Source organism: Parasteatoda tepidariorum, chromosome X1, assembly GCF_043381705.1.
Source record: "Parasteatoda tepidariorum isolate YZ-2023 chromosome X1, CAS_Ptep_4.0, whole genome shotgun sequence".
Lineage (NCBI taxonomy): Eukaryota > Metazoa > Arthropoda > Arachnida > Araneae > Theridiidae > Parasteatoda > Parasteatoda tepidariorum.
Window position 1 is genome coordinate 47,803,125 of NC_092214.1, and position 27,683 is coordinate 47,830,807.

General features: G+C 29.3%; 1 protein-coding gene across 2 annotated transcripts in view; it reads left to right on the top strand.

The window, feature by feature from the left end:
• LOC107453345 (solute carrier family 4 member 11) overlaps positions 1–26,311 on the top strand; it is a 346,640-nt gene extending 320,329 nt beyond the window's left edge. For both annotated transcript variants that reach the window (XM_016070143.3, XM_071187398.1), the window contains 7 exons: positions 7,443–7,653; positions 10,889–10,995; positions 13,229–13,394; positions 14,037–14,210; positions 18,171–18,366; positions 20,574–20,743; positions 25,269–26,311. In XM_016070143.3, the coding sequence (XP_015925629.1) occupies positions 7,443–7,653; positions 10,889–10,995; positions 13,229–13,394; positions 14,037–14,210; positions 18,171–18,366; positions 20,574–20,743; positions 25,269–25,335 (1,091 nt within the window). In that variant the 3' untranslated portion in view covers positions 25,336–26,311. The remainder of the gene's footprint in view (positions 1–7,442; positions 7,654–10,888; positions 10,996–13,228; positions 13,395–14,036; positions 14,211–18,170; positions 18,367–20,573; positions 20,744–25,268) is intronic.
• Positions 26,312–27,683: the final 1,372 nt, after the last annotated feature.

Here is a 27,683-nt window from a genome sequence, read left to right on the forward strand (position 1 = left end):
AAAATCACTTAAATGTTCGAAGTTAATGCCAGAGCTTATTTCTTTATTTTAAATTTCTTCCATTCATGGTCAAAAGCAAAAGCGTGGTCAGAGCAGCAAATTTTAAAAAGATTCGCAAACTGAAAATCGGAATCTTTATTCCTTATACTCTTCGGAATCTATACCTTATATTCATTCAAACTGATCAACAAAAGTGTCCCTTTTTTCACTAAACTCTTCGATTATTTGTTATTTTTTTCAATATTTGACTTAATTATAAATTTTTATAAAATAAATTTTGATAATAAAAAAGTTTTCATTTATAAATTTTTTCATTCTCCCAATCTGAGCAATAATGTCTAAAATTCGTTTGAAATTGGTTGAATAATTTCTTAAGAATTACAATTTTTCCTTTTCAGCTAGAAAAATTCGATCCACATAGTTTATTTGATTACTTTTGATTATTTTTTACGGTTACATATTTTAAGAAGATATGTAACTTCGTCTGTCTCAAATTCTCAAAATGCTTATTAATTAAATAAATAAAATATTCAAGAGATAATTTGATAAATAAAATAATTTATTCACTTACAGTAAAAATTTACGCATAAAAAATTAACCAATGACAAGATAAGCGATGGACTGCTACAAAATTGAGTCATTGCTAAGTGGATGATAAGAAAATGGATTAGGGGGAATTGCAAGAAGTGGCTGCTACCAACTAAGGAAAAAAATTTAAAAAAAGTAGATTTCCAAAAGGACAGAAATTGAAGGATACTAAAAAAACAGTTAATAGTTAGATATCATTGAAAAAATATGTAATGATTCCCAAAATTCTAAGTCAATCGTTGAATTGAATTATCGGATGATTTTAGCAGAAAAGAAACAAATCAGTGATTATATCTACAGTACTGTTGCAGTATTCAGATTTGATAAATATTTTGCAAGTATTATGTGTTTAGACAGTTAAATATGCATTTGCCATCCAAAAATTAATGCTTCTGGAAATAAACAGCTTTTGCATGATCATGACATGTCTGATTAAAGCAAAAAAGAGAGAACAGCAAAAACACAAAAGGTTGTGGAACTTAAATAATTTATTTAATAATATCTTTTGTTCATTTCTGAAACAGTTCATCTGAAATTCTATTTTTCAAATTTATAGTTCTTATTAACCCCATATTTAGTAAAAATACAACACGAAAATTGAATTTAACAACAGAAATGGTTTTCCTGACCGGCTGTAAAGAATCTCGATAAAAGTATCAGATTATTCTTCAGAATATACAATTAAATGTGCCATTTTTGTTTTTTTAATTTTGAGATAGCAAATTTAAACTTTTGTCTAACAAGACAACAAATGTAGCAAAAGATATTTTGATTTCAAACAATGTTTTTTAATAAATTTTGAGGTGTTGAATTGGAATTTATTCTTTATTTTGGGGCTATTTCAATGGATTCTGAGTAATTCTTAACCCCTCTCTCATGAAAAAAGAACATTTCATACTGCATATGACCGACAGAAAAATATTATTCTCCTCTTGATACAACACCAGGGGCTTAGCGAGAAATCTTCTGTTTTTGCTCTATTTTTCTATTTCGTAATTCTTTACACCACTCCTATAAAAAAAAAGTATTTTATACTGCACATGACCGACAGAAAAATATTACTCTCATTTCGATGAGCCGGGGGCTTGACAGGAAATCTTCGGTATTTGCTGCATTTTTAACATTATTTGTTTTAATTCTGAACTTTTTTTAAATCTTTAAATTTATTTATTTTATTTTTCATTTTATGCATTTCTTTTTTCCTATAAGCAAAGAATATATGTATTAATGCTTATGAAAAACATCAATCTATTGCTATCAATAGCACGTGATAGTTATAAATTTTTTGCTGTAACATATTTGAAATTAATATTCAAGTTTCCCCAACAGTTTGAAAATGATTCGGGGGATTTATTTTTATTTTAATCAGATATTTCAAAAGCATACTTAATCTATTTAATCATTACATCTATGAATGTTTCTGAGGAAAACTGTTCAAACAAAAACTAACTCTAGCAATTATTTTTTTTTCTTCGTATCTGCTTCGTAAATTGAATAAAGTAGTTTGATTACTTTATAGATTTGACAAATAATAAATCATATTTTCAAAAAAAAGTACATATTTTGAGCTTGTGGTCACAAATTTTTTTTTAAAAAAAAATGCTTTATGCGGCAAAATTACCAACACTGGTATGCTCTAATGGCATAACGGAAAAAAGCGTGAAACTCTCGATAAAGACGTTAGTGTTCTGAACCGGTGAACGAATTAATGGGTAGTAAATTAACCAAAATTAATATCTTTTAAATTTATCATCAAAAAATGATAATAAAAAAACATATTTTATTAGAAATTTTGTCATAAGTCAATACCGAAGCGCTACGTTAAAAATTACCGAACTTTTTGGTGTCTCCATAGTGCTAAAAACACGATATATTGACCATATTCTGGCATGAATTTATCCATACCTTATTTCTCAGTGTGGTGTTTCCAATATAAGAAAAGCAAGATTGATGAGATATTTGATTGATATCTTATGCATTCTTGTCAACAATAGGATCCTTAAGATCAGATAATTTACTAACAATTAAAATCAACGTTTCAAAATAATCTTCATTTTTAAAAGTAATAAATCCAAAATTATGAAAAATTAAAGTATGTTCAATCTTATTTTTGCAAGCAAAAGGAATATTCTCCCTAAAAGGCAAAAGAAATATCTAGCTTGACATTTGTAATAAGCATTTCTAATAACTGCTCGAGTACAATCAAGTTAAATCAAGATAATGGTTTATTTTAAAACATATTTATACAAAATATCCTTAATTGATAACAGCTTGAATACAGATTTTTTTTCAAAATAAATTTAACTCAATTTGGTGTTTGTTGCCTCTTTCAAAGTTGATAAACTCGACAAAATTGTAATATCACTTAATAATATGCCTTTTTTTTCTTTTAATAATAATAATGTTAAAATTTAAAACTGATAATGAAAGATACAGATAATAACATTCTAACAATTAATAGCGAAGAGTTCAAAATAAGAAAAATAGTTCGAAGGCTTCCTTGGAAGTTAAAAGATAAAAAAAAAAAAAAAAAAATTTAAGGAGCTGGANAAACAAAAAAAAAAAAAAAAAAAAAAAAAAGAAAGAAAACTCATGTTAGTATCATTCTCAAGCAGAATAACATTTTTAGGATTTCCCGGAAGTAACATTGTTGCGAAATACAGTGGCATTTATATATATATTTTCAAAATGTACGAGTTCCATTAAAGTTACCAACACATTGCACAATATGAGCAAAAAAATTGGGAAAATTGTTTTTAACTGTATTTGAATATGTTTTCTTAGATTTTGTTTATAAAAGAATGTGTGGAAAAGGAATTTAAATCATATAAGAATGCAAAAGATGAAGGAAAAAAAATATTTTTAAATGAGTTAAAATTTATAAAACAGGAAAAATATTCTAATAAATAACATAACAAGTATTTAAATTGAAATTAACTTTGTAATTTTATAGTTTTATTTTGAACAAATTATAATCTGGAATTGTAAAAGTATCTTAATAATAACAGCTTGTGAAGTATTTATTCACGTACCTATAAGGTTTTAAAACCATAATTTTTTATTCAATCCAGAATTTCCTCCAGAGATATTTTAAAATACTGTTTTAAAATCAATATGTGAAATGGGTGTTTGTTTTACACTTTATAATCATTCTAGAATACTTTATGAATCATTTTTAAAGTACTAAATTATTAATAAATAAATGCTTTATGAGCCGTGATGACTTACTGGTTAAATGCACTGAGGTGTCATTGCGAAGGACTGGGTTTCAATTCTCAGTGGCGGCTTGAAACCCACCCAGCTTCAGATCGATGGGTACCAGGTCTAGGAACTATGGCAACTTACGCGTAAGGATGACCACATAACCACAATCATGCAGTTGGTCTTGAAATTATGGAGCCTTAACCACCGTAACACAGCACTGCGGGCTATTGCGGGACTACTTTACTTTAGTTTTACATATTTAATGCTCATTTTACTCAACTTGATGGGTGAGACGAAAGTAAATGGCATAAAATGTGTAATATAAAGGTTTAATGTAGAGTTTCATTTACTTGTTTTCGCATGTAACTTGAACTATTTTTACTAAGACATTATGACTTAGTAAAATATAATCAGAAATTTTCTAAACAAATTGTCAAATTTATCATTCTTCTAGCTCTATAAGGTTCACGGCTCTGAAGAAACCTAAACCTTTTTTCTCTGCTATACATAAATGTTTCAATGAATAAGGGAAAAGTTAGATTTTTTTGTCGTAGAAAAGTCACCAGCTTAAAGCTCAGGAAAAAGAGGAGCTAACGTTCAGAGATTAATCTCAATAATAAGAAATCTCAATCTTAAGAAATCTCAATATATAACAATGATTTTCAATCATTTATTAATTTTTGAAGGAAAAAAAAGGCAACAAATCATACCCAAATGAGTAGAATTCTATCTCATAAAAAATTTAAAAAAAGTAATTCTGACATAAGATATGAGTACTATGGAACATTTTTGTATTTCTGTAATTATAAAATAAGCTTACAATAGAAAGTAAATGTATAACAACAGTTACAAATCAAAATAGAATTTAAAAAAAGAAGAGGAGCGGTTAATAAAGGATCACAACAAGGTAACTATTTAAAATAGCAAAATTTATATGGCTTAAAAATATCGAAGCCTATATTTCCTCTTCAATGATCTAAAAATTTTAAATAACTAAATAAATAGGACAGAATTTAATATTTCTTATTTATCACCAAACAAATTACCAATACCCATAGAGCATCGTATTTTGAGTAATTAAATCCTAGATTCGATGCAAAATAAAAATTATAATAGACAGTCAGTACAACAGATTTCTGATTCAAATAGGCTAACACGCTCCTATGTACCAATATCTTTCCAAATTTTGTTCGCCATTTACAGTTTGTAGAAATTCATGTTCAAACAGATTAACTAACAACATTAAAATGTAGCATTTTGAACTTATCTTCAAAAAGGTTGGAAAATTGCTGTGTGCTAATTTTAAATTTGGAAAATTGCTACTGAAAATTATTGCAAACCCTTCCAAATGAAAATATTGTATATAATCTCATGGCAGGCCTGCACACTAACGCAAATTGTTAGTGTAGACTCATTACTTCTAGCTAAGATATCAAGAATATTTTTAAAGTGCCTGTAGAAACTATTCTAAATTGTCCCTCCCTTCTGCAAAAGATATTATAAAGTTAATTTTATTATTTCTCTAAAAGGCTCAACGCGGGACAACTGGAACTAAATGAGGTTTTATATTTGTGTTTAAATTAATCGTATGTGGTGAAATAACTTTGAATCAAATTTATTAAAACCTTTTTAACAACTTCAAGACCGGCAAAATAAGAAAAATGTGCTTTCCCAAACCCGCATGCTCTGAGAGTATACGCACAAAAGAAAGCATATTACTTTTACGAGATGTACCGTATTAAGATCACGCCTGTGTGGTCTGCTAGAATTAGAAAGACTCGTTTTATATATGATACCATGAACGCACAAAAGAAAGCATATTACTTATACGAGATGTACCGTATTGAGATCACCCCTGTGTGGTCTGCTAGAATTGGAAAGACTCGTTTTATATATGATACCATGAACGCACTAAAGAAAGCATATTACTTATACGAGATGTACCTTATTGAGATCATGCCTGTGTGGTCTGCTAGAATTAGAAAGACTCGTTTTATATATGATACCATGAAAAGTTAATCGCGCTATGCTACATGTGTGATCACGGTTCTGAAAGAGTAAAATTATTATACGTTAAAAAAAATAACTTTTGCTACTGTCATGCAAAAATATGCATAACATATTTTCGAACATTTAAAAACTATAATGTTATCCTATTTAATCCCTTTTTCAATAAAAGAAATTCATTAATATAATCAGTAATCTTTTTATGCCACAACCTTGAATTGAGTGCGGAATAAAATCTATTTTTAGAGATTCATTCTACGTCTGCCTAACACATTTACATCCAATTCCGTAACCGTAACATGGTTTTGATTTCATTAAAATTCGTTATTTTTTTTCTCACACATTCGTTTCCACCAACACATTTGAATGCGTAAGGCTAAGAAAAGTTGACTTGGCAATAAGCTAAAGCAATTACTGACCAATACATGAATTCCTTAACTTTCCTCTGCGAAAACTATTCTAAGGTATGCATGGCATACTTGCATTTTTGATTTCTTGATAGATGAAAGTGCCCTGTGTGGATTGACCCTGCAGCATCCATCAGACTATTTTCAAAATTTACAATTTTATTGATGCATGTGTACATTAATTAATTACCAATTGATCTCGAAATTAAAAACGTAAATGAAAATTGTTTGGTCATGTTCTACGCAAACCTGAAAAATTTGAAGTAAAACAAGTTTTTGATTGGAACTCTTGGGGCAATAGAAAAAAAGGAAGACCTAAAAAATGCTTGGCACTGGACGATTGCAAACGAGTTGAAAATAGTAGGAAAAACGTGGTGAAAATCAAAACTGGCCACATATAAAGTAGGCGGAAAGCTATGATAGAAGCCCTATGTTCCAATTCGGAATGAAAAAGAGTATATACACCGAAGAGCCATTACATTATGACCGCCCTGTTAATAACATGTAGGACCACCTTTAGCCCTCACGTGGCATTGATTCCACAAGGTGCTGATAGGTAGTCTGAGGTATCTGGTACCAAGCGCTCACCAACTGGTCATGCAATTCCCTCACATTGCGCGAGGGGGTAGCGTGACAACGCAAATTTGGTTTTCCAAGTAGGACCACAAATGCTCTATTGGATTAAGGTCAGGTGAATTTGGAGGCCAAGACATGACTTGAAAGTCACTGGAATGTTCCTCGAACCAATCCATGGCGATTCGACCCTTATGACATGGTGCATTATCCTGTTGGTAAACACCATCCCCCGCAGGAAAAACTGTTGCCATGAATAGGTGAACCTGGTCTGCAACTATGTTCAAGTTGCTTAGAGACGTCAGGGATTGTTCTACGAGGATTATGGGTCCTAATGTGCCCCATGAAAACATTGTTCCTGGGCGAGAAACCATGAAAACCAGGGCGAGCCCATTGTTATTGTTGGAGGGTGGTCATAATGTAGTGGCTCTTCGGTGTATATGCACATTTAAACAGAAAAGTATTTTTTATTTTGAGAGATTTCCACGTTTGCAACAATAAAAGATTTGCCCATAACGTGGAAAAAGTTGGAATCTCTAGTATATTTACATCCTAATTATTTTAAAGCTAATGCAATACTTTTTTGTGTGTCTTTAAATTTCATTTTTAGGAGCACAATTTACTTTTATTTATAATTAATTCAGTTGATAATTTCTGTTACAGATTTTAATTCCAACTATTTCTCCCCCGCCTGTACTGAAGAGGGCAATCCAACGGTGGAATTTCCTCTCTGGATAACTAATTCCAGTATCAACGAAACTCAAGGGGAAGTGTCCATTACTCAACCGTGTAAAAGGGAAAACAGTTTACTCTTTTTGCTCCTCATGTGTGGTACCGTCTGGCTCGCCGTCTCCCTCTACAATTTCAATAAAACGTAAGTTTCATTCTCATTTTATGTTAACATTTTACAGAAATGGTACAAATGAAAAATACAATAATTCAACAGACAAGAATATGCTAGTTCCTGTCAAGGAATTTATGCTCATTTAATCAAGAAAAAGGACAAAATATAATTAGAAAAATGACATAATTTCATTGAAGGAGTAAACTAGACATATAGTACATCAATTCGCATTATGCTCCTTCAACCGAGATGTTATGTATTTTTTATCTCTTTTTGGAGAATGTCTGGCCTTTTCCTTTTATAATCTGTTATTAGTATTATTCGTATGCAATTTTTGAAATCCGAAAGGAACGCAAAATGCTACTCTAAAATGCAAATTAAAATTTGCATGAATAATAAGAGATACTCCAAAGATATTTTTTCATATTAAACTAGAGATAACTTACTACAGTATTAACTTACTAACTAAGCCAATAGTGCATTACTATAGTACATGCTCTAATGTAAAAATCCATCATATTCAAATTAATAAAACCTGATGTGTAAAAGTACACGTGTAAATTTTTTAACTTGTTTTCTAACGATCATGCTAATTTCCCCATGAAGATACTTAAGATTTTCCCCACAAATTGCCATAAGCTTTTACACTATGATAATACGATACTTTAATCCAGTTTTCTCTGTTGTGGTAAGAACAAGTGTGGAGGTAAAATTAAAATAAAAAACAATTTGAGATACTCATCGCAATCAAAAATTAATTTCCTTGGATATTGCAATAATATTTTTTCTTAAAACATTCAAGCAGTTTATAGAGCCTGGCCATGAAAATGACCATTCCTTAATAGTAATTATGTAGACTATTAACACATTTAAAAAGCTTACTGCCATTAAGAAGTATGTCAAATAAAATGTAACAATCTTACGTAGTTTTCAAGATAAAATTCGTCTGTGAAATTGATGGCATCACCAGATCATTGCAAATAATGGTAAAACAAAAGTTTGAACTTAAACTTGGCAAGTGTTTGAAAATACAATGTTATGATGAATGAAAAACATGTAGATGTAACAAAAGGTGTCCTTAATACCTTTTTCAATTCTCAGGAAAATCTATTTCGATCATTGCAGGATGGGAAACGAGTTATGTTCTCATGGAAAGATAATTCTAGATATTGTGGAATAAAGAGATCATAATAAACCAGAACGTCTATATATAGAGTATTTTTGAGATTTTGGAAATTTCCAAGATCCAATTTATGTCTAAAAAACTGTAAATTTTATAATAGAATCTACCTCAACAAAAAAAAGCAAAAATGGCAAAAAATTGTTCCTTTTACAAATTTTAAGAACGTGAACAAAATGATCTTCTTAAGAGCCGTTATGCAACAACCCTAAGTCTGTTTTTGAAACGTTTGGTTTGTCTTTACAATGATTGGTCGAAGGTCAAAATTTCGTGAAAAAGGTTCAGCAAATTTTCCAACAATTCTGTAATATTTAAGGTCATAAAATCGATGTCACATTTGTTTAATCAAAAAGGGTATACATTGATCGTATATTTATAGGACCAAGGTGACATTAACAAAATTTTTAGCACATAAGATTTCTCTATTACAGGTTTTAAAGAAAATAAATTATGTTCAAGTTTTAAAATTTTCAAAGTCAATTGTGTTCAAAAATGTTTACATCCTTAGATTCAAAAACTTACCTTCCCGTTTTTCGGAATATAAGATGATTCACAGTAAAAAAAGTAAAATAGTACAATCATAATATTGTAAATACCTTTTAAAGTTAAGTTAACCTTTTAAAGTTTTTTGCAAGTTAATTGATATAGGCTTATGTAGATGAGCCATTTCTTTATAATATACTTTTAATATTTAATAATCGTAACAAATTCTTTGTGATTTACAAGAATTACGATAAATTAAGTTTTAATTTGTAATAAATTGTCATTATATTTTACTTGAAACATCAATTATCTGTTCCAAAAAATTATCTCAGTATAAAATAAACTCTAAATAACTGGAAATAAACTCTAAAGATGCCATATTATATTCTAAAATTGCAAAGGGAGAAAGTGTCAGTTCCTTCAAACCATCAATTATATTTAGTGACACGAGATTATATTCATTTAATAGAGGTTAGCTCTTTTTCAATGTAACTAGTTCATCAAATTTAATCAAGTGATAAATTAGCCTATCATTTTGTTTAAAACAAAAATGTTCAGTGGAAAAGTATATTAATGTTCTCTTCATTTAAAATGCACTGGATGTATGCGAGAAAAAAATATATTGAGTTAAATTAATAATTAAATAATAAATCCGAGAGGTGATTTTTTTTTTACCTGTAATTTTATTTTAAAGGCTGGAATTAGTTTTCTCAACTTCCTTATAATAATTTCATCACCCCAGTTTTATGCACTGTATATTATAATTTAGTAATGATCATCAAATTAAGTTTATAAGAGTTATTCTATTCTAACAGCAAACATAGTTAAGCATTATTTTAACCATAAAATGGTTAATATTTTCAAAACCAATAGTTATATTCAAATTAGGTCTATTTTTATTCATTTTGAATAAATTAGTCTTAAGCAATAAATTCCATTTCGTTAAAAAAATTTATTGCGTAAATACAGTAAATTACAGTATATATTTTTTCTCATTAACATTCTACGGAAACCCAAATAAACAAAATTTTACTATTCTCTTTAAAAAATTCCACAGGAAAATCTAAAGGTGTTTGGTTTTTTTTAATGGTCTATATATTTTTAATTATCTACAGATTTTCTTTTGTAGCAGTAAAATTTTATTTTAAAACATTATAAAAGTAGACCTAATACTTTCAGATTTCGTTTTTTAGAATTTATTTTCTGCAGGCTTCAAAAATTAATAAATATTACCTAATTATTAAATTAATAAATAAATAAGAATAAATATTGCTGACAAAAATAGAATACTCTCACGACAGTCTGTTATAGAGACCATAATGGAAATATGGTCTAGATTTCTCCAACGATTTAGGAAAAAAAGACTTCAGAATGAGCAAGAAATGTCTAGGAAAAAATCGCCAGGGATTTTGTTTAAAAAGGAAAAGTAAAATATTCAAAATAACCTAGGAAAAGTATTAAAAAATTTCGTTTTCCAAAGAAAATCTTAAGATAATTTTTTACTAGGGAATCTTGATTTTATCATTGAATATCGAAATTGGAAGAAACTAATAAAAAATTCTGACTATAGTTTTGAATTTATTTCTTTTATTTTAATTTCAGACCGTACCTGCAGGCCAGCAAACGTGAAATACTGGCCGACTACGCCTTGCCTGTAGCAGTTATCTCGATGAGCTTTCTAGGATCATTTGTATTTAGAGATGTCGCCAGTAAGTATATATTTTTTTTAAAAAACAAGCACTGCACTACTTTTTTTTTCATTCCTTTTTCCGATTATATTTCATACACTGTTATAATAACAGACACTGCTGAATTCATGAACAAACACTGTTGTTGTTACGCTGTATAAGGCACTGATTTAGTTCAAATAAATTTTAATTGACAAAAAAACTGAGTATCCGATAAGTTCTCGTAGAGTTTCAAATCGAAAGTATTTTGAGTCATGAAATTATTTTGATTTTATTTTAGCAAAAGCATTCATTTTAATGTAGTAAAAGATTATATTTACATTATAAATTTAGGTTGGTATATTTCGACTTATAGATTTTTTTATCATGGGATAGATAGAGCGTTCACCTCCCAATAAGGCGTCCCAGGTTAGAATCCCAGCGATGGCTGGTTGGTTCGAATTCTGCTTCCGGCTTACACTGACACCAGTTCTGATTTAAAATACCCTCAGTGATAGATGGATCATGTGAGAGAGTCCCCTTGCCATCGGTCTAATCGTGAGAGTTTTTCGTTGTTTTCTTCTCTATGTAACGCAAATTCATCAAAAAGGCTAGTCTGTCCCAATGCTTGATCCATAAGTGCCCTTGTTTTCTGTGTTGGGTTCAAATTACAAGGCTACGGAGTTTAACATGGATAGCCGTAAACTCAGAATCGGGTCGGCTGTTCAACGACTAGTCATAAAATAAAACTTAAGTTTTTGTAAAGATAATAAAACACGCACTGCATTCATGTGAATTTCTTTCCGAACTCGCTGTATAAGGCTTTAAAATATGTTTAAATTTATGAATTTAACATATCGATATCGATTACCGCATGTTGAATTTATGATTTACCGCATGTCTAATTCATAAATTTAACATCTCATAACATATTTAGCATAACATCAATCATGTCGATTTCAGTATCTAAAGAGTACAACCTGAATAATCCAATTAGATCCAGAATTAAGATCCAGAGAACCCATTAATTGATGATACTTAGTGTTCGTTATTGGACAAACAGAATGCGACAGTGCTGACAGTCATAATATTCATAGTTTCAAGATAGGACGTAAACTCTTTCTTCGAAATCACTTTTTCTATACTTCAACACGAATTTTTACTTCCTAATCAATAATAATGATGGAAGTTTACCGCATTTTAAAAAAGCTCTTCTAACTCCGTGCTAAACCTCGAAAATCTAGACACCAATTTTTAAACGCGTGATTCTTGAATAGATACTGACCGCAAATGATGTTATGAGTTATAGGGTTGTTCTAGAAAAAAAAATCTCGGGAAGAAAAATATCTCCTGCATGCTATTAGAGAATCATGTCACTATATTCCATCCTCATCTTCTTATGGATAACGGTAATTAATGTTATGTTTTTTTAGTATTATACTTCAGGATTTTTATTTTATGCGTATGTTAGAATATAAATATTGTATGAGAACTAATTTGACATCTAATGTATTTATATTTATACTTTACAATAATTTTTACTGAAAAATATTTTTACAAAAAAATCTTTTATAGCTTCTATTTTAATTTTAGTTAAAAAAAAAATTCATCTTAATATGTATCATGCAGACTGTCCAGCGGTGATTTGACTGATTTCAGAATTAAAAATCTGAAAAACCAATGATGATAAAGGAATGAAACAAATGGTATATTTATTGGAAAAGTTGTATAAATTTTATACAGAAATTTTGTAATTGAGTTACAGAGGTCGCCAACAGGTGGCATTTCCAGCCATCTATGACCTGAGCGAACAGTTTTAACCTTAAAACAAGAAAGAAGTTTGTCGTACAGAATTTGGCCGTGTATTTTATTGAGCACAACGTGTGCTTCTGATACACACAAGTAGGTACTAGCATCAGTTCTACGGCATTTGTATTCGTTGCAGAAACTCCGTACAATGCCCAGCGCCACTTATTGGGAACTCTTGTAACTAAATTCTCACATATCTGCATTGAATTTTTACAGCTTTCACAATAAACATGCTGTTTGTTTCATTCCTCTATCATCCTTTCATTTCGTCTTTCATTCGTTTCGGATGTTCAAATTTGAAATCAGTCAGTTTTCTGCTGGACAATTTGTATATGTCTGATGTAATAAACATGAATAAAGTAAGTTAGTCGAATTTAGTCGGTAAATAATTATAACTTTTCGCAAATACTTTGGAAACTGAAAAATATAAGACATAAATACTTATAATCGGTTTATCATTTTACAGCTGACCAGTTCCGATATAATGTCAATTTGCCACTTACCCGAGCTCCGGTTGAAGAGCTTCCATGGCAAGCTGCTATAGCAGCTTTAGGCATGGGTTTTGCTCTTTCCCTTTTATTCTTTATGGACCAGAATATTTCAGCGGCAATGGTAAACAACCCTTGTAACAAGTAAGTTAAATACCTTTTTAAACAATGTAAATTTTTAGATCATGCGCCTTTTTTTTTTTTTTTTTTTTTTTTTTTTTTTTTTTTGCATAAAAAAATTAATAAAATAGGTTTTCAGAGCAAATTTTCCTCTAATTTTCTACTTATATTTTATTCGAAATTTTTTTACCATAAAGCTTTTCAAATTTTCTACGTGATTAGTTTAATATAAGTAAGTTAAATATTTTCCAAAATCCATGTTAGTAAGTTGAATATCTTTTGATATGATGTAAGTTTAAAAATAACACTTTTTCTTGCACAAATATTTTAATTAAATAAGTTTTCGGTATAATTTCCGCTTTTATTTTCTACTAATATTTTATTCAAATTTTTATAATATTAAGTTTTTAAAACTCGTATTCAATCAAGTACGTCAAGTACTCAATCTTTCACTTATCGAGTTAAAATATATTCTTTCGTGTATTTTTCTTGTGCTTCTTTATTTTCTGCAACCGATTTTATAAAAAAAAATTTGTTAAATTAAAATCTAAATTCAGAAAGCCATAAACTCACGTTTTAAAATATGTGATTAAAATTATGTTTTCTTTGTCTTTCATTTTGCTCAAAATTTTATTGATAATAATATGAATTTTGAATTATTTTCAGGCTGAAAAAAGGTCCTGCCTATCATTTAGATTTGTTTGTGGTGGGAATTGTGAATGGTTTCCTGTCCTTATATGGACTGCCATGGATGCATGGAGTCCTGCCACATTCACCCCTCCATGTTCGCAGCTTGGCAGATGTAGAAGAGCGAGTTGAGCAAGGACATGTGTATGAAATGTAAGTCATTATGCTTTTTGTAAAATACTTCGTAAATTCAAAAGCACTTCAAATAGTTATTGACATTAGTTTTAAAAAAATATTAAAATATAAACTAAATTGAAGACATAAAATTTAAATTTTCAAATCCAGCGTCGCGAAGAAACTGAAAATTTCCAAAGAATAATGTAGTGTTTACGAACCTGTCAAAGATCTCCATAACATTAAAAAATTTTATAAATTTAATGAGAAAAAAAATTACGAAAGATAATGTCGAAGAATCTGAAAACTTGGGCATCTATTCATGAGAGATGTCCAAATATGAACACCACGGGATGCACAATCAATGTCAAACTTATGAATTGACACCTTAACAGCCTTAAATATTAAAAAATACATACATAAGAAAGTTTTTTAAGTATCTTAAGTAAAAAAAAAAATCTTTTTCGAACCTTGGAAGGAAGAAAAGATTTTTTCGGTATACGTATTTGTCGGCCCATAAGTAAATGAAGATCAAGGGGGAAACAGTTTATGTTTATTATTCAGTAAAATAGCAATTGGATCACCATCTGTTGCATTTTGAGGATTATTAAGTTTAGGCAAATCGATAACATAAGAAATTGGTTCTCTTCAAGCGTTACGACACTATAAAGCTGGGCCGTGTTGAGCGAAAATGGCTCCTGCCCGACATGAAATTTGTTTTTTCTCAGAATCAGCTTTAATGGACATAAACTGTTCCTTCTCCTTAATCTTCATATGATTAAATAATCTGACATCTTGAGAGATGGAAAGTTAATGTGTTCTTTTACTTGTCATTCTGCTCTTCTGATCACTTGTTGTAATGGTTGAATCCTGAAAACCTAATTAAAACCTTTTCATTTTTCAAGCTATGTACTAAAATTAGAGAGAAATTGATATATNTATTTATATTTATATATATATATATATATATATAATTTCAAAAATCCAATCACGGATGAATCTGATACTATATTATGAACCCTCTCACACATAAAGTTTTCATTTGAGTTATGAAAAGTATGAAGATATGCTACAAACCCACTTAGTATCCCAAAGTTGAGGAAAAATAATTTATTTTTGGAAAATTTTGTCCTGTATAGTCAAAAATTGGTATCCTCATGTCCAAGTGGGGTCATGTGCTTTTGTGGTAAATTTTATAAACATAATTTTATTCTAGTAAATATAATTTCAAGTAAAAACTGAATCTTCGTACTTAATTTAAAAAGTATAAGGACACATAAAATAATACCAACATTTCCAGTAATGTAATATACCCATCAAAATAAATAAACAAAATATCCGAATTTCACATTCTTCGTGACTCCTCCATCGAGTTTCATATTCTTTTAACTATCGAGAATAGCCTGCCATTGGTGTGATTTCTAATAACTGATCGGAGTCCTCAAATGAGGAACATGCAAATAACAGGACAAATGCGAATCGGAAAAAAAGAATATATAAAAAGAAAATCTTTATAAATATTCTCATATGATGCTCATATGAGAATATATATGAGAGAAATAATATTTAGTTTTTAATTTTTAAAAAAAATTCTGAATTATTGTAAAAGTTAACTTTTGAGGCTAATGTGATTTCTTGTTTTAAATTTCTGACTTTTCTCTTTAATTAAATATGCCAAAATAAATTTTCTTGCAGTCTTATACGCTTATTTATTGAAATTAATTTACATTCAGTACTCTAATAAATTTATTTTCAATGTCTGCACTTACTTAATGGTATTAGTTTTACGCATGTGAATCATACGTATCACTAACTAATTAGAGTTAATTATTTAATAAGTTACGAAATCAAGCATACACAAAAACGAATTAATTTTCTCTAAATAAACATGTTTTTTTTACATATTTGGATTTCTGGCCATCAAAATAGGGGAGAGGGTAGCTGCAATTTGGAAATTGTGATTCTAATAGTTTTGTCAGGAGAGTGGTTATAAGTTTGGTCCCCTTATTGTTAAATTCCCTTTTTGCGCATTTGTCTTTATAACTAATTTCACAATTTGAAAAGAAAATTTCCCCTACTCATGAAACTCGTTTCCCTAAAGATAATTTTCATTCAAACAATAATTTGTTATAAGTATTTATTGTTTTTTATCATTTAATTTAGTACTAGACGAAAAAAAAATTTAAATTGTGAGTCATAGATTTTATTATACCATATTAATCTACGTATTTTTATAGAGCGAAATCTAAAGTTTCAATTGTTTTCATTAAGTAGAAGTTGAGAAAAATTAAAAATAATTATTTTAAAAAAAAATAGTTTGGTGGAGATGAAAAAAATATTGAAACATAGCGATTAATGCCTTAATTTGGTATACATTCACGGTACTTGACTTACGCAAGCCTAACGTAAATTTCATGCATGATTTTTCGTTGTTTTGATTCGACATCGTTTCTTTTTTAATTATGCAATACGATGTTTCCTTATGCCCAAAAAAATTCCTTACTTTGTTAAACAGCAAATAATAAAATCGAAAATTGTAGAAAGATTTCAAAGATGTGATATTTTTAGAATCATTATTGGATTTGAAATATGTGATAAAAAAGCAATTTTTAATCTATTTTTATAAACAAAGATGTGCAGCGAGAAGGTAAAAATATTTTTTGTAGAAATTACAAATAAAAAATTTTCCTATCTTCGTTATTTTTCGTACTTTGCTCCAATTAACCTTCTCAATAAATTCATTATTTCCAGAAATGAAATCTGTTTGAATGAAACGAATTATTGCTTGAAAGCTAAAACGAGAAACATATTAACTATTGTTATTTATCGAAGCTTATCCCATTAATTTGATGGCAGCGGTATTAAGGATTAGGATATGCGTCGGTTTACAATTATACTATGGATGCGTTAAATCATACATAGCTTGAATAATTTATTTTAAGCAATTAGTTAATAAATTTAATTAAATTAGGGTATCTACGTGCCTAACTTAAATTATAGTTAGGCATAGATAAAATTAGTCAAATAATTTCATTTGTTATCAAGCAAATAAATAATAAATTTGATATGTCTGTAACAAACACAAAGCTTGATGAACCATTTAGGGTAAAATTCCATGAGGAAAGGATAGTTAAAAATTATAATTTTCTACAAGTTCTTTATTAAATTGAAAAAAGTCGTTTTTATCTATAGATATTTAACACTAATATCAGGCATATATACCTATTTACACAAAGTCTTTTGACGAATATATTAAATTAGTTTCATACGCCACGTGTGATACAAAATGATGGAATCGTCCAATAAAGTTTTACAATAAATGCTATAAGATAAAAAAATTTCTTAAAACCTGTCTTATGTTACGCTTTCAACGTATCTAACCAACTGAACAACTGACATGAATATCAAGTAGAAAGAATAGTTTAGATCCATATATATANATATATATATATATATATATATATATATATATATATATATATATATATATATATATATACCTAATGTTTGGTTTTACTCTTTTATAAACCAATAAATGTGGTGAAATAAATTGCTTTGCTATCTTTGTTATCTTAAAACTTTATTTGTTTAGATTTAATTAAATCCTGTAAATTCAGTACTCTAATTTGTTCATCTTTAATTTTCATAAATTGTATACTTGTAAAGGTATTAGTTATGCAGATGGCATAATATTTATTCAAACCCCGAGAAATATTAGCCAAAGGAAAAAAAATATACATATTTTTGGTATTAAGAAAAATCTATCTAATGACTCCAAACTCATTCTTCTCTGCTTGCTGAGATTATGGCGACTCCTAGGGAATGGACATGGGTTTAGTGTAATTAGAGAGATTTTTCTAAATGCTAAACGAATCTATTTTATCTATTACCAGACGTGTTTTTCTCAAGACATTTGACTATTTGGACACTCTGATATATATATATATATTTTGTCTATTTCCGATATACCTAACACATTTTTTAATGTCTTGTTTGCAGAATTGTGAAAGTAAGAGAAACTCGTGTTACGGGAATAGTTTCTCACATCCTCATAGGCTTGTCAATTTTTTTGCTTCCCTACCCTATGGCCTACATTCCAACTGCAGTGCTGGATGGACTTTTCTTATACATGGCCATCACTTCGCTCAATGGGAATCAAATGTTTGAAAGAATAACTCTGCTCTTCATGGAACAAGTATAAATTTTATTTGTAATAATGGCAAACAAAACTATAAGATTTTCATTATTAATTAATATGCTGATGACAAAGGTATGGTCAAAAGTATCAGATTATTGTAAACTTTACTGTGTGTCTTGCTCTTTTGGAACACCAAAAAGTGCGGTAGTTTTTACCGAAGCCCTTTAGTAATGACTTTTGGTAAAATTAAAATTAAAATATGGCTTTATAGCCATGCTGTTTTGTTGTAAATGGGGAAAATGCTATTTTGTTGTAAATTTAGTACTTCTATAAAATGTGTGGTTATAAGAATTATAATTTCAAAACCCAAACTCTTCTGTCAACCGTTACCGAATGTAAAAATTGCCATAAGAATGGTTTAAATATTACATAATTTGGTTTTATAATTAGAGTTTTAGTTTTTTTTTACCTGAAACAACATTAGCATATAAGTATGGTAATTTTGCCAAAAAGGTTTTCTCCATGTATTATTCCTTCAAAAGTAGTACAGGTTTTAATTTCAATTTGAAAAATGGCTTAAGTTTAATATATTTGTGCATTTTTAGTTCAAAATTATCAAACAACAAATACCAATTTTTTTAACCTATTGTAATAATCAATTATGATTTGATTTTTTCACAAATTAAGAATCTTTCAAACTATCTTTATGATAAATTTTGTTCATTGTTTTGTTCATTCTTATTAATACTACTAATCAATACTTCTAATTTGATCGATTTTTATATCACTTATAGTTAAAAAATAATAAATATTGATTAAAAAGTTCCCTATGAAGGGTTAAAACTACTGTTATAATAAAAAAAATTTAAAAATGAAATACTATTAAAATAATTGATAAATCATGAAAACAATTATATAACGTTTTTTTCGAAAATATGTCTAAAAAGCTTATTTCAATAACAATTGCTTTCTCTAAAAATGTAAGAGTCTATATTCTCTATATTCTTGTAATTTTTGGGGGAATTTCAACATATCCTTCATAACCCATTAGATAGATAAATGAAAACTATGAGCTTCATTGCTAAAATAGAAGTATCTCGTATATATTTTTTTTCTTTCCATGACTCATATTTTTATTCAGTGTTTTTAAATAAACGGAATCAAATGCGAGATATTTCCTTTCAACGCAATTAAATTAAAGAAAGCAAAAGTGACATATTTTCATTCAAGCTTTGACTGTCCATTTTACCATATTAAGTTTCATATTAAATGTTTCCCAGAGGCCGTAGATTTGAAGACAAAGCAATCTACTGCTCACTGCTTCCATTCACTCTTGAGTATTTCTTTTTAATTTAATTCTTTTCTATGATAAATTCTGATTAAGCAGTAAAAGGCAATTCTTTATTAATAATTTATCCATATAAATTATGTTATATCTGTAAGCAATAGCCACTTATCGGAATCAATTCTTTTATTAGTTTAATATGATTACTCAAATGATAATTCAAACAGGCTATAGAAATAAAATAAAACGAAAACTAACCAATTAACGAGAGTTTTTTAATCTAATCTCAAATAGTAAAAGAAAACGGTGACAACAAAATCTAATTTGAAGCAAAGATCACTACCACAGCGTGTAGCTGTATACAATAAGTTGGGAAATAGCGCACTCTTTAAAAAAAGAAAAAAAAAGAAAAAGAAAAAAGGACGTTGCAATGAATCGACTTAAACAGAAACGTGATTCGCTTAAACACTTCAATAATGTTGCAGCAAACATTCAACAGTGGTTCAAAGTACCAATAGTATAATTCAATGTTACTACTAATCGATTCAAGCAGAGACAAAGTTCACTTAAACACCTCAATAATGCTGCTGCAAATTTTCAACAGTGGTTCAAAGTACCAATAGTATAATTCAATGTTACTACTAATCGATGAAACACCTCAACAATGTTGCAGCAAACTTTGAACAGTGGTTCAAAGTACCAATAGTATTATTCAATGCTACTACTAATCGATTCAAACAGAAACATAGTTCACTTAAGCACCTCATTAAGGTTGCGGCAAACTTGTAACAGTTTTTCAACATAGTTTGATTCAACGTTTAATTAATTTTTCTGAGATTGTAGCTAATCACAGGGAAAACTGAGCAAAAAAAGAAAATGTCTTTAATTCAGAAAAATGTGATTTGTTACAATTTATATACATTTCATATGAATTATATAATTTTTTTGAGTAATACATTAACGAAATTCACAATTTCAGGCTGCATACCCTCCAAATCATTATATACGAAGATGCCCGCAACGAAAGATTCATATTTTTACCCTTTGTCAAGTGTTTCAACTGTCTATAATGTGTTTCTTTGGATTTTCCCCTTGGTCATATGTTAAGATGGTCTTCCCAGTCATCATTTTTTTATTGCTTCCGTTCAGGTAAATATGTTTTTGCTTTATCCGAAAAATATGAAAGCACTAAAATGTCTTGATAAATGGACATCGAATCAAAATTCTAAACATAGATGCGTGAAATAATTTTAAAAGATGAATACAATTATATTAAACTAAGCCTCCCAAATTCCCACCTAAAGGTAAGGCAAATTTTAATTATGAAATGAGCTCCCCATTTTTTTTATTACGGAATTAGTTTCTTCAGGAAAAAAATCTCCATTTGATTTTAAGGTCCTTGAACTTTAGGTAATAGAGGGCGCTGTAGTCGCAAAGGAAAATCTCAAAAAATACATGTTAGATGGGAAGAAAAATAGTCATATTTTATTATTTGCAAAATCTAACTAATGACACCAAACTTGACCGCCCTAACCCTTGGAGTTATCCCAATTCAATATTTTTTGGACGCCCTGTGGAGAGTACTGTTGAATTTACCTAAGTCTTCAATTTCAATAATCCTAAAATTTTCAAATATTTCAGCATTTCGATGTACACTGAGGGTAAAAAAATCACAACGTCCATAAAAATTATTGTAGGGTAATGAAATTTTGGCAATGCGTATGTCTGAGTAACATATTTAATTGATTATAGTTTCAAGATCAGATCAAGAGATAGTTTCAAGTTAATGCAATTAGGAGAAAAACCATTCAAAATGTGAAATACTGGTACAGTAATAACCAGTGTAGCTACCAGAATTTTGAATGCAAGCATGCAAATGGGCAAACATTGTGTCATACAGATGCCGCATGTCATTTCGTGGGATGAAGTTCCATGTTTCCACTTGGTCAGTCAATACGGAGATAGTTAATGATGATTGTGGATGACGCTGAAGTTGTTGTCCAAGGATGTCCCATACGTGATCGACTGGTGAAAAATCTGGTGATCTAGCAGGCGAAGGCAACTGTAGCAGGCATTCTGTAGAGCTTGCAGGCATTCTGTAGAGCTTGTAGAGTTAAAACAACAATATGAAAGCGAGCGTTATCCTGTTAGAAATAACCCCTTGAATGCTGAGCATGAATGGCAACAAAACAGGTTGAATCATCAGTTTGATCCGACATACAGATTTGCAGTGAAGGTGCGTGAAATTATTACGGGAGTACTCCTGTTGTCATAGGAAATTTCTCCCTAGTCCATAACTCCAGGGGCAGGTCCAGTGTGTCTAGGTCGGAGACAAATCGGTAGCAGGCGCTCACCTGGCCTCCTTTTAACCAATATACACCGAAGAGCCATTACATTATGACCACCCTGCTAATAACATGTAGGACCACCTTTAGCCCTCAAAACTGCTAGCACCCGCCGTGGCATTGATTCCACAAGGTGCTGATAGGTAGTCTGAAGTATCTGGTACCAAACGCTCACCAACTGGTCCTGCAATTCCCTCACATTGAGAGGGGGTAGCGCGGCAGCACGAATTTGGTTTTACAAGTAGGACCACAAATGCTCTATTGGATTAAGGTCAGGTGAATTTGGGGGCCAAGACATGACTTGAAAGTCACTGGAATGTTCCTCGAACCAATCCATGACGATTCGACCCTTATGACATGGTTCATTATCCTGTTGGTAAACACCATCCCCCGCAGGAAATACTGTTGCCATGAATGGGTGAACCTGGTCTGCAACTGTGTTCAAGTAGCTTGCAGGCGTCAGGGATTGTTCTATGAGGTATATAGGTCCTAATGTGCCCCATTAAAACATTGTCCCTGGGCGAGAAACCATGAAAACCTGGGCGAGCCCATTGCTATAGATGAAGGGTGGTCATAATGTAATGACTCTTCGGTGTATGACTATTACTGGCAGGAAGAACCAACTTTCATCAGATAACACTATAGATTTCCACTCTGTTCTCCAGTGAGCTCTAACTCAACATCACTCACGTCGTAAGCGGTTGATTCTTCGTCTTCTTAAAGACATTCTTGACTAACAGTAACTCACTATGTCAAAATTTGACGAAAAATAACGCTTACGAACTGTAGAACTCGTATTTAAAGTAACCCTGATTTGCATGTTCACAGTGGTGATACTGAAGCCAAACTTATGCACCAAGCACGAAATTTGAATAGACATCATCTTTAAGTTGTATAAATAAGCCTACCAAATTTAGTTTATCTAGCACAACTTCTTGTTGTTGTTAGGATTTTCTTTTCCATCAGTGTAGTTTAAAATGACAAATTATATAAAATGTATTTGGAATTATATTTTCTAAATTGGACATGCTTAAATTGATTAAGGTTAATAAACAATGCTTTAAACAGTGTAAAAGAGCAAATAATAATGGTTATAGTTAAGCGAGTGTTTCGGTACTACAAGTAAATATCATTATCACTGCCACAACGCAGAATTATTTCTGAGTCTTGGTGATAATAATACGAAAAGAAAAGTAAAAGTTCTTGACTTTTCAAACGCTGTGAAGTAACCTCTTTTTAAAGTAGAGTGCAATAAAAAAGAAAAAAGCGTTAATAACTTTTGATCTTATGATCAGATTTTTAAAACAAAACTGAAATCTCAATTGTTTGAGGAGTACATCTTACATATACTAATTAATTAATGCAGAGTAAATGATATTTTAAACTACGAAATCAAGCACAAAAATGCGTTTCATATAAATAACATTCTTTTAATCAGGGAATTCTGTTTTTTGACCTTCAAAATATAGCAAGTAGCCTTAATCAAGAAATTATGGTCCCTAATAAAACCAAGAAGACCGGTCAAAAGTTCAAGTACATAATACTAATTTTTATTCTCACATATTTCTCCATATCTCTAGTGATTTAAACAAATCACAAAATCCTTTTGCACACAGTTTTAAAATTAGCTTAATTATGCAAAATATAATTTTTATAGTTTTTTATCATACTTAAATTAAATAATATTAAAAAATTAAGTTGCAAGAGTTTAAAAATTTTTATATAATTTTAAAATAAGTAGTTTGAAAAGACAAATCCATAATCTGAGGCTAATCAATCAAATTTTAAAAAAAAAGGAATTTTCTGCTTTTGGTGTAAACTAAATTTTTTCAAAGTGCATTTAATCAAGTTTTTATTTCACTGTTTCAATGTTACAGTTTCTAAAATGGGACAGTTTCATGTGGTAGAATAGTCTAACGGGGTTATAATGGAGCAAATTTTGATTTAAGCAAAGTATTGCTAAGTTCATGATATTTGAGCTTAGTAAATGCAAAAAAATTAATAAATAAATGTTAACAAAATATTTATTTATTACTTTTTTTCCTTTTTTCTTCTTTTTTTTTTTTTTTGTTTGTTTGTTTACTGACAACACATATTTTCATGCACATAAGCATCAATTTAATGGCTTAATTGCAAAAACATTTCGTTTAAAAAACAACCACATCTTAAGTATTACATTCACACTAATTCTTACTAAAGATTTTTATTTTGTCGGTTTTATATATTTTTTTCACAATAGCTGCAATTCTGTACTTAAATATATTTAGTTTGCCTCAACACTAAAAATAGTGGCAAGTACACACCAACATTTTTTACAGTGTATTGATTGCTTTCATGAATATACAATTGGTACACTATATGTGCATAATTTCTGCTATTTTTGACATTTTGAGAATTAGAAACCCATATCTGCTGAAAAGAATGTTTGTTTATTCAGAGAAAGTACTATTTTATGTTTATTCAGAGAAAGAACATTTTTTTATTTCTCTCTGTGTCGGCTGCTTTAAATAAATGAGCATATTTTAGACACACGTAAAACCATTAAAATTGTATCTTATTATGCGCAAAATTGATTAGTAAATCGTAAATGATACAAAATGTGTCGTTTTATTTTTTCTTCTTGTGTTAACTGTACTTTTCAATCATCCCAAATTAAATGAATTAGGCATCATAAAATTACTATTTTACCTGCTTTTTTATTATGATGAAATTGGATAAGCAGGTACCCAGACCTACAAAACTGAGTACTGTAAATTTAAATACCACTTTTTTCTCTATTAAATATTCGAATTTTAATAGGCAAACGTTTTCATAAGACATCGTTGTGCATACACAAAATTTATTTCGTTTTATTCTTTGTCAAGTTGATCAATTTACATGATTTTTTAGCTCATTCCCAATTTCCCATTTCATCTGAAATTCTCAAGATTTTAAAACGCTCACAACTGCTATTCTATTTGTATATATTTATCCTTCATTGTTACTCTTTAAATCAAAAGATGAATATGATTAAATCATTTTGCAAGCAGCATTAATGTAACGCTATTTTTACAAGTTCATATTTAACTCAGCAATTAGTAAAAGTACTCAATAAAAAGTAACAAGTCTGTGTTAATAAATGGACTTATTCATACAACTAAACACAAACATATTGCTATTTAAATTTTTGGTATGATGCTACCTTAACTTTCAATAAAAATGCAAACAATTTTCTTATAAACTATTTTATATCAGAAAAACACGCTTATATTGTTGGATATTTATTATAGTATTTTAATAAACTATTGAAATCTGTGCAGAATTAATTTAGAATTATTTATTTTAACTAGGCACAAGGTTGTCCCGTGCCTTGTTGATAGAAAGTATTTGGAGGCTTTGGATGGCGAACATCAATGAAAATGAACTTAGTGCTAAAGCTCAGTAAATGACAAGTCCTTTTTACTTTATTCTCTCCATAATGGCGGACGCTTTTCAAGGAGAACTTAGGTGCCTCATAGATTCCCTGGTCCTCATACACGAGTGCCTAAACCACTTGCGTTGCAGCCCTGGAAATACATCGAAAACACGAGGAAGCCATACAAAAACTAATGCTCAGACGCCTTTTTTAAAACTCACTGTCTGCAGGTACAGAAAATATCACTTGAGTTTACTTTAAATATTCCAAACAAACAGTTCCAGTTCTTATTTAAAGTTCGATATGAGCTAGTTTAATGTATTTTTAGTAATTCCCACTACATGAATAAATTCCATGCATTTCAAAGAGCTGAGTTACCTTGAAAATAACCTTTAATTTATTCAAGACTGAAGAAAAGCAGTAGTGGCTTCCAAGGAATGAGATGCAACTGAAAACAGAATTGCCAAGAAAAAATTCCAATTATGGAAACCTTTTCTATTGAGGGCTAGGAACTATTATCTTCAAAGGCAACCAATTTTTTTCTTTAAGTCATTTCACATCAACGAGCACTGGTCATAATTTCGCCTTACTATAAAACATTATAGGGTCATATCGATTGGGTTTGATAAACAATAAGACAATCCAGGCTTAATTACATAAAAGCACATTAGATATAAATCCTATTCCATTCCTTTTATTTCAATTAAAATACAATACCTTCACAAACATAATGTAGAGAATTTTTACTAATGTGTTACTAGTGTTTATTTTATTAAGCAATCATAAAAATGGGATTTGTAATTGTCTTATTCTTTTCAATAATTGTAAATGCATTTTTGTTTTAATTTATTTTAGATTCAATTTTCTTTTTATCTTTATTTTTAACAGCACAAATGAATCTAATAACAGTTTTAATAACTTTCAGTGAACTTCCATATTTATTTATTGTATCCTAAAAACATCTATTTAATACCAAAAGTTTATTCATTTAATGACACATTTTTTTTACGAAAAGAACCTGAATTACAACAGTAATTGTTTTCAGAATAAAATAATTATTTAATTTAACTAATTGTGATTTATAATGGAACTTAGCCTTCTTTAAATTATTAAATTTTTCAATTTACTTTTGTTTACAATAGGATATGGCTTTGTTGGCTTGTAATCTTCTCAATATCATAATATAGAAATCTCTTGGTTTGGCCAAAAATATTCATAAATTTTTCCGAATTTTATGTAATATTTGTTTTTAGATCACTTACTCTGATTCTTTCGCTGAAGATAATTTTTGAAATTTCTTTCAAACATTTCCGACTGTTAGTATGTTTTTTTTATATTCTTACAATCTATATGGAAAAAAGGCAATGTTTATAGCAATTTTAAATTTTTTACTTTTGTTTCTTATATAAATAAAATTATTTAGCGAATTGCTTGAAATGTGTAATCATTTTTCTCAGTGAAATTTTTCTTTTAGCTTTTTAAGCGAAATAGATTAAGTTATCCTTTCGCTTCATTATTCATCTTTTTATCAAATATCGCTAAATTACTAACTTTTTTGCTTGTTCAATCTTGAGTAGTTTCATTCATTGATTTACTAATTCTTTTGTTAGTTCAATTGTTTTTTAATTAATTCATTGAGTACAAACTCTTTTGTTGATTCAAGATTGAGTTGATTCATTCATTGAGTTGCGAACTCTTATGTTGGTTCACGATTGAAATTCATTGATTACTTACTCTTTTGTTGGTACAGGATTGATTTGATTCATTCATTGAGTTGCTAACTCTTTTGTTGGTTCAAGATTGAGTATATTCATTCATTGATTTGCTTACTCTTTTGTTGATACAAGATTAATATCATTCATTCATTGAATTTCTAACTCTTTTGTTGGTTCAAGATTGAGTATATTCATAAAGTGATTTACTTACTCTTTTGTTGGTACAAGATTTATTTGGATCATTCATTGAGATGCTAATTCTTTTCTTGGTACAAGTTTAAATTTATTCATTATGTGAGTTCAACTCTTTCGTCTCTAATTGGTTTAATAAAATTACTTCTCTTTGATTGAATCAGTAAGTAAATTTTATTAATGATTCGTTCTCATTATTTCTTTTTTGAAAGCTTCAAACATATATTTCCTCCAGTAAAAGGCACCTCAAGTAATCGCATTTATACTTTTTATCCGAATCGTTCAAACTGACTGGAATATTCTGTTTTCAACAACGAAATTTATAACGTTACACAGCTAAAATACTTTGAGATAGTTCAAATTTGTTTTAATTATTCGTTGATTTTTGAGATTCATTTTGATGTATTTAATTAGGAAACAATGTTATTTGATTAAATTTCTTT